We start from the raw sequence: 8919 nt of genomic DNA on the forward strand, positions 1-8919 counted from the left end.
TAGTGGAACAACCCGGGCAATATTGCAATTTGCGAATGCCCCACAAGTGCTGAAGTGGAGATCACCTGACTGTCAATGTGGCATGGTGTGCTATCTGTGTAAAAGTGTGTTTGCTTTGTGTGCTCCTTGCTTAGTGTGCTATGTACTGGTAAAACAAACTTTCAGCTTGCTCAGTACAGCTTCCATACTCTTTGATCGAACGTATCTGAACACTCATATGTAAAGCGAAACTGACCACTAGATGTCATGAGAGGTGGGCCCACCAGTATGATGAGACGGGTATACCGTGTGTTAGTAGAGAAGCAGTAATAGCAAAATACGACAGTCAGGGGAGTTCAGTGACTTCAAATGTGTACTAATCATTGGATTTGACACGAGTATCAAATTCATCAGACACACTTAAATCCTCCTAAAGCTGCCCTAGTTGACTGTTGATGTGAAATGGGAATGCGAAGGAACAACCACAGCTAAACCAAGACCAGGCAGACCTCTTGTATTGACAGGCAGGAGACATCGAGCATTGTGGAGGATGTTTGTAAATGGTTAAATAACATTGGTGGAAGGAATCACTCGGGAGTTCCCAAACTTTACCAGTTACCACAGTGACTTTGTAAGAAGTTAAAAAGAATGGGGTACAATGATTGAGCAGCTCCTCATAAGTCGTATACTTCCGGAGTCACTGCTAAGTGACATTTAAGATGATATAGTGTGTGATGTCGCTGGGTAAAGGATGACTGGAAATGAGTGATTTGAAGTGATGACTCGTGCTATACGCTGTATCAATCCAGTGGAACAGTGGGGTTTTGGCAACTGCCTATAGAACGTTACCTGCCACCATTTGTAGTGAAGTTCGGATGAGTTGGTGTTACTGTGTGGGAGTGGTTTTTCGTGGTTGGTGTTTTCACCTTATTGTATGTAAAGCACTAAATATGGCAGGATTTTATGGTATTATTTACTGTGCACAGCACTGTAGAGGAACAGTTTGGAGATGGTGATTGTATCAGCATGACAGTGCACCCTGTCATAAAGCAGCATGTATGTGGTAACGGTTGGTGACTAACAACGTTTCTGAAATGGCTGGCATGCCCAGAATCCAGACACCTATGGAATGACTTGTGTCGATTTCTGCTCCAGACCCCAGTGTTCAACTTCACTACCTTCTCCGGTTTCAGCTCTTGTAGAAGAAAGAGCTACCATTTATCCAGACATTAATACACTTCATTGAAAGTGTCCCCAACAAAGTTAGTTGGCAGAGAAGGTGAAGGGTGTAGACACCCTGTATTAATGTCCACTAATAGGTTTCTGGATACATCTGATCAGATAGTTTGTCGTTACGTTCTTAAGAGGTACAACAGGTTGGTATGGAAACGTGATGACTGTCACAGGGTGAATATCAGGTAAATATTGACTCAGTTGCTCCGCTAAAATATGAAAATTATTTTTCCGTTTATATTAAAAGTGCATAATCCAGTAAGTCATAAACTGGCTTGAACACCATAGACCATTTGTTCCTTTCGTAACTGGTATGTCTGTGCTGTCTTAACACTACCACCCTTGTCCACCCCCACAGAATAAAATAAAAATAAAAAACCCATATTTATGGCGAGTGTTCAGTATGTTGATGTGGTGCAGTGGTAATGGTCAGGCTTCCAGTGAATCCTAATGCAAAGTAAATATATATTCCCACTACAATCCATTAAATGAATCCTGGCTTAAGCAACAACGTCTGTATTCGGAAAATATCTTTGTTTGTTCTCTCTCTCTCTCTCTCTCTCTCTCTCTCTCTCTCTCTCTCTCTCTCTCTCTCTCTCTGGACGTTGACCCGTAGTAAATTGTCAAGATTCGTTGTACCCATTTCTATTTTTCCTTCCTGTCTTTTACCTGGCTTTCTTTTAGATTGTTGTTGTTGTTGTTTTTTTGTTGTTTTCTGTGCTTTAATATTAGAAATACTAAATTTTACACCACCAGAATTGTTTTACATAAACAGCTGGCACTCAGATTTCAACAGGAATTGTACGAGGGCAGTTCAATAAGTAATGCAACACATTTCTTTTCTGAAACAGGGGTTGCTTTATTCAGCATTGAAATACATCAGGTTATTCCCCAATCTTTTAGCTACACAACACTATTTTTCAACGTAATCTCCATTCAATGCTACGGCCTTACGCCACCTTGAAATGAGGGCCTGTATGCCTGCACGGTACCATTCCACTGGTCGATGTCGGAGCCAACGTCGTACTGCATCAATAACTTCTTCTTCATCTGCGTAGTGCCTCCCAGGGATTGCGTCCTTCATTGGGCCAAACATATGGAAATCCGACGGTGCGAGATCGGGGCTGTAGGGTGCATGAGGAAGAACAGTCCACTGAAGTTTTGTGAGCTCCTCTCGGGTGCGAAGACTTGTGTGAGGTCTTGCGTTGTCATGAAGAAGGAGAAGTTCGTTCTGTTTTTTGTGCCTACGAACATGCTGAAGTCGTTTCTTCAATTTCTGAAGAGTAGCACAATACACTTCAGAGTTGATCGTTTGACCATGGGGAAGGACATCGAACAGAATAACCCCTTCAGCGTCCCAGAAGACTGTAACCGTGACTTTACCGGCTGATGGTATGGCTTTAAACTTTTTCTTGGTAGGGGAGTGGGTGTGGCGCCACTCCATTGATTGCCGTTTTGTTTCAGGTTCGAAGTGATGAACCCATGTTTCATCGCCTGTAACAATCTTTGACAAGAAATTGTCACCCTCAGCCACATGACGAGCAAGCAATTCCGCACAGATGGTTCTCCTTTGCTCTTTATGGTGTTCATTTAGACAACGAGGGACCCAGCGGGAACAAACCTTTGAATATCCCAACTGGTGAACAATTGTGACAGCACTACCAACAGAGATGTCAAGTTGAGCACTGAGTCGTTTGACGGTGATCCGTCGATCATCTCGAACGAGTGTGTTCGCACGCTCCGCCATTGCAGGAGTCACATCTGTGCATGGCCGGCCCGCGGGCGGGAGATCAGACAGTCTTGCTTGACCTTTCGGCGATGATGACACACGCTTTGCCCAACGACTCACCGTGCTTTTGTCCACTGCCAGATCACCGTAGACATTCTGCAAGCGCCTATGAATATCTGAGATGCCCTGGTTTTCCGCCAAAAGAAACTCGATCACTGCCCATTGTTTGCAACGCACATCCGTTACAGACGTCATTTTAACAGCTCCGTACAGCGCTGCCACCTGTCGGAAGTCAATGAAACTATACGAGACGAAGCGGGAATGTTTGAAAATATTCCACAAGAAATTTCCGGTTTTTTCAACCAAAATTGGCCGAGAAAAAAAATGTGTTGCATTACTTATTGAACTGCCCTCGTATTACTTCTGTGGATATGCACCAGTGTGGCTGGTAAAGTTGGTAACAAGATTTCAGATCATTCTCAAAAATTGCTGGATACAATATTCCCTTGAATGGCCATAGTTCGATATTTAACGTTTCTTTTTCTTTTGGCTTCTAATTTATTTGTTGTCCTGCTCTACAGGTTTGTATCACTCTTGGAGTATGCAGAGGAGGTCTTAAAGTGCACACAGGTCATCATATGTTTCAAGAAGGAACGCAGTGACAGGGGTAAGCCAAAAATTTATATTAAATTTGTACATATTACCGAGCTCTGAAGACAGCAGATTTTATCTCATTTTGTCATTGTTAATGTCTGGAAACAAAACACTTTCACAATGTTTCATTGGGAGTATTTTTACTTGCATGGTCAAAATCTGACTCGAAATACGATTTTTGCTTCTCTTAAATTTATTATTGAATATTCTGTGGTTGGTTTTGTTTCAGCTCTCTTAATTCGGACCTTCATGTTCCTGGGCTTCTCAACATTGGCACCTGGACATCCACTGATTCCTAATGCATCTGATACAACCAATCTCTACATGTTATATTCTATTGACTAGAAATATTTTATTCTGGTGACTGCTGCCTGTAGCTTGCCCAGCCATACCTGTAATTTTTAATTCCAGTTGTTATGCCCTGAGATTGGATAAGTGAAACAGCAATACAGCTTGAAATTGTTACACCCATTAATTTCCCTGTAGTGGTAAATTGAAATTGTTTGTATACTGTTAGAAAGAAGATGCTGACAATGAACGGAAGTAACTGCGTATCTTTATAATGAAAGATTTTTATTGGACATGGCTTGGAAAGTGTGTTAACATACATAGAGTAAACTTAACATTTTTATTTTTTAAAGCTGGTTGACAAAAATCTTTAAATGTTCTTCACCAAAATGTTTACATTCTTGACTATGCATTTCATTTGCAATAATATTAGGTTTCTCATTTGCACACTTAAATAAGTTAAATGTCTGGATAGCACTAATGTTAGCAGTTGTAGTCGCTGTGTAGCCCTAATTCCTTATATTTATGTAATGGCTCTTATTCTTTTTGAGGCTGATTTTAATTAAGGAAAAATTTTTGGTAAACATCTCAGGACACAAACAGCAACATTGGTGGCTGGTAAATAAAATGTTCATTGCTATTTGTTATAAACTTTCAACAAAAATGAGTTTTATGTATAGCATGTGAATTGTAATATTATTTATATTTGTTATACTGAGGCTCTTCCTTATTATATTTTGAAAGATCAGTTTTGTCTGATCATTTCTTAACATTGTTTTACTTTTGTGTTTTTTTTTTTTCTCTCTCCATTTATTTGGTAATTCAGGGAATGTTTTGCATAGACGAGGGCATGAAGGTGTAACAGAATTAATGAGGTTTAATAACAAGGTGTTCAGTTAACAGGGTGTAATAATTGTGGAGTTGAATCTTGACACATTTGTCTGGCAAGCATAGGTGCTCATCTGTGATTCCATTCCAGAAATTTGTTAAAGTTTCATTTAGTATCTCAAGAAAGAGCTTTTAAAAGTTGGATTAGTTAGGAAGTGTTGCAGTTAATTTGTTTGTTTCTAAAATGTGCACTGTCAGTTTAATGGCAACAATGCTCTTGTGAACAACTGCACAGAATCTCATATATACAATATTCCAATATTGTTCTCTCTGCTGTTATAGTGACAGGCAGGAGAGGTATTTAAGATGTTAATAAATTATCAGCCCTTTCACCCACTCTGCTTCGTTTGATGACACTTAAAAGCAAAATTAAATAACTGTGTAGTTCAGTATTTACAACACACTCTGTTTTATGTCTAAATACATATAAAGTTACAGAATGTTGATATGCTGCCCCCGTGCTGATTGGAACTTAGTGTAGTAATTAATATATCATCAAAGTTAACAAAAGTATCTTATCCTCCATTCCACTTTTATTTTGGAAGTTATATTTTCTTACTCTACCCTTGTAATGGCCTGGACCTTTATCTCAATATCCACATCTTGCATCTTGTTTTAATTTACTACTTCAGATATACTTTCTAAAAGGTTTTAATTGTAACTTTTTATTACTATTATAATTACTACTATTACTGCTATTATATGATAATGTAATATCTCATTTATCACTTGGGCGCAGATGTGTATTGTTTCCGTTGGTATAGTTTTAGTGCAATAAACTTGTGCCACCTAGCTGAATTTTTCTCCTAAAGTTCAATCATTGTACACTAGCATTATTTTGTAGATGTTACTGTGGCTTACTGTCAATATGATTTACATTTTCTTATGATTGCACTGTATGAGTTACATTAAATTTCGCAAAAAAAATTATTTTTTAAATTCTTGTGTGATGTTGGAGTCAGTAATTCTTTGGTTGTATGATGATAAGAATTAGTACTAATTACACTCTTTCAACTAAAAAGGTTTCTGACAATGTCAACTGGTGTTTTTTAAAGTCCTGTTGCTTTGTATGTAGAACAACTGATTATCGTATTGCTTCAACTGTTATTCTCAAACCATAATTAACTGTATGGAGGAAGGTACTTAGTGCCAATATAATTTTTCCCTTCTATCCCAGTCATGAATAAATTGTGGGAAAAACAGTCGCATTGTTTCAATTTGTGGTGATATTATTTCTATATACCTGTAACCACCATCTTAACAGATGAAGAATAAGAGTTTTGCTGTTGTGTGATATTAGTTTCATTTTATTTCCTCTTCAGTGAAATATTTCATTAGTATCTTAGCTCCACAACGCAGTTTTAAGACCATAAGAAATAGGGTGCAGTTACTAGTTGTACTGGTCTTTTATAGTTATTTTTGCTATCAAGACATCCCCCCCCCCCCCAATTTCTATAAACACTGAGCACTATATTGTCATTCAGCTTCAGTGCAGCAAATAGTTGTAACAATTATTAAGTGAACTTAAAACAGAAGTTTGCAACTACTTAATGAACCCAGCTTACATTTTATGATGACTATTGTTTCATTCATTGGTATTGTAACTAAGGCAGTCTGGATCTTATTGTTTCCTTGTAATGTAGTATTGTCATACAGAATTGTTAGAGGTATCAAGAATATTAAAACTGGTTTGCTCTGTCAGTTTTATACTTCAGGTATTGGCAATTGTGTAACTTTCCAGTTGAGACTTAAAAGCAAAATAATGCAAAAATTAACTTGAGAGTTCGAATATTTCATTTGTAGTCACTTGAAAATGTATGTGAAAAGATTAAAAATATGCCTTCCTGCTAGCGACTGCATTCCCAGGGCCAGTATTAGGTATTTTGGTACCCAAGCAAGTAACTTAGTTTCCTTGCTCTCCCCAACACTGTGTTTCCCTCAAACACCCCCCCCCCCCCCCATACACCTAAAATTCAATGTTACATTTTTTTTAATGGTTAAAATCATAATGTATGAGAAGTTGGTTTAGCAACAATCTGAGGAATTAGGTTAAAAAAGAAAAGTGTCTGTAGACAGCTGAACAAAATCAAATTACATGTCTGAATTTTGGGAAGTAAATGCTCAGTTCAGCTGACAGAGAATAAACTGATTGTTACCCTTTCTGTTTGACTGACCGTAGCTAAGTGTCCACTAAAATTTTTATACATATCATTGATTGGAATGTGTGTCAAAATTCTTACCTGAACAAGAGTGCATGGTCAGGTAAGTATGGTATGGTATGGTATGGTATGGTATGGTATGAAGTGATGAAGTGAGTGTCAACATGCACTTGCAGAAAGATTCTTTATTTTCTAAATATCATTCTTCTTATGGTGAATTCTTGTAGCAGCTGGTGGCAGTGGAGTTTCTTGACCAGCATGCATAATTGTTGACCGGGTCAGGTGCTTGTGTGTATCCGCAAGAGTAATGCTTTTATATTCTACTGACTAATGTGTAAAACCACTAAGAACATAGTTACCTTGTATTGTAGCTCTGGCTATTTGTGCTAAAAGAACTTGTAGTTTCTAAAGGCGTGGCTCATTCAAGATAATAGGTGGTATCTGTTCTTACATTTGGTTGCCATAAATAATTCTTCCAGCCATGTAAGTTGTCAATGTATCCCACCATGGGATAAGTTTGCCTGGTAGTTCGTAACTTACAAATGCCCTTGGGATCATGTAAATGGGGAGTGCTGCAAGGAACTTTGCCAATAGTAACTGACTTGTGGTATGGTGAACCCAGAGTTGGGAGGTTCATCAGTGCATAATAATGTATTATCACAAAATATGAGAATATATCGTCTGAAATAGTGCTTAATGCATTCTCTGAAAATTATTTTGAGCAGTTAGTTCATGAGCCCATGTGAATAGTAAAGTTGTGAAAACACCCTTGACCTAGGATTATTTGTTGCTGAGTTAATACCGAGCATCAAAACCAATTCAGGGATTAATGAACACAGGGTTGTCGTAGCAAGATTGAATATTGTAATCCCCAATCCTCGAAAATAAGTGAAAAATATACCTAAAAAAAAAAAGAGAGAGAGAGAGAGATAAAAATTCACTTAACACTTCCTGAGGGAAAATCTCCACTCATTCCAAATTAATAACATAAGTGTAGACCAGATGTGGCTTAAATTCAAAGAAATAGTATCGGTAGCAATTCAGAAATTTATACCAAATAAATTAACAAATGACTGAGCTGATCCACCTTGGTACACAAAATGGCTGTTGCAGAAACAACCAAAAAAAACATGCCAAATTTAAACAGACAGAAAATCACCAAGATTGGCGATCTTTTACAGACGCTCAAAATTTAGCGTGGACCTCAATGCGAACAGTTTCCAAACAAAACCTTGTCTAGAAACCTGGCAGAAAAACCAAAGAGATTCTGGTTGTATGTGAAGTATGTTAGTGGCAAGAAACAATTGATTCCTTCTCTGCGTGATAGTAATGGAGATGCTATCGAAGACAGTGCTGCCAATGCAGAGTTACTAAACACAGCCTTTCGAAATGCCTTCACAAAAGAAGATGAAGTAAATATTCCAGAATTCGAATTGAGAACAGCTGCCAACATGAGTAACGTAGAAGTAAATATCCTCGGAGTAGTGAAGCAACTCAGATCACTTAATAAAAGCAAGTCTTCTGGTCCAGACTGTATACTAATTAGGTTCCTTTTGGAGTACGCTGATGCATTAGCTCCATACTTAACAATCATACACAACCGTTCGTTCAACGAAAGATCCGTACCCAAAGACTAGAAAGTTGCACAGGTTACACCAATATTCAAGGAAGGTAGTAGGAGTAATCCACTAAATTACAGGCCCATATCGTTAATGTTGATATGCAGCAGGATTTTGGAACACACATTGTGTTCGAACATTATGAATTACCTCGAAGAAAACGGTCTATTGACACACAGTCAACATGGGTTTATAAAACATCGTTCCTGTGAAACACAACTAGCTCTTTATTCACATGAAGTGTTGAGTGCTATTGACAAGGGATTTCAGATCGATTCCGTATTTCTGGATTTCCGGAAGGCTTTTAACACTGTACCACACAAGCGGCTCATAGTGAAATTGCATGCTTATGAATATCGTCTCAGTTATA

General features: G+C 38.1%; 1 protein-coding gene across 1 annotated transcript in view; it reads left to right on the forward strand.

The window, feature by feature from the left end:
* The window catches only part of LOC126248259 (ornithine decarboxylase antizyme 1), a gene marked incomplete at its 5' end in the record, with an annotated part of 49231 nt that extends 43258 nt beyond the window's left edge, over positions 1-5973 (forward strand). Inside the window, 2 exons of the mRNA XM_049949110.1 lie at positions 3523-3608; positions 3825-5973. Of these exons, the coding sequence (XP_049805067.1) occupies positions 3523-3608; positions 3825-3940 (202 nt within the window). The remainder of the gene's footprint in view (positions 1-3522; positions 3609-3824) is intronic.
* Between the last annotated feature and the right edge of the window lie 2946 nt (positions 5974-8919).

The sequence above is a fragment of the Schistocerca nitens genome, chromosome 3, assembly GCF_023898315.1.
Source record: "Schistocerca nitens isolate TAMUIC-IGC-003100 chromosome 3, iqSchNite1.1, whole genome shotgun sequence".
NCBI lineage: Eukaryota > Metazoa > Arthropoda > Insecta > Orthoptera > Acrididae > Schistocerca > Schistocerca nitens.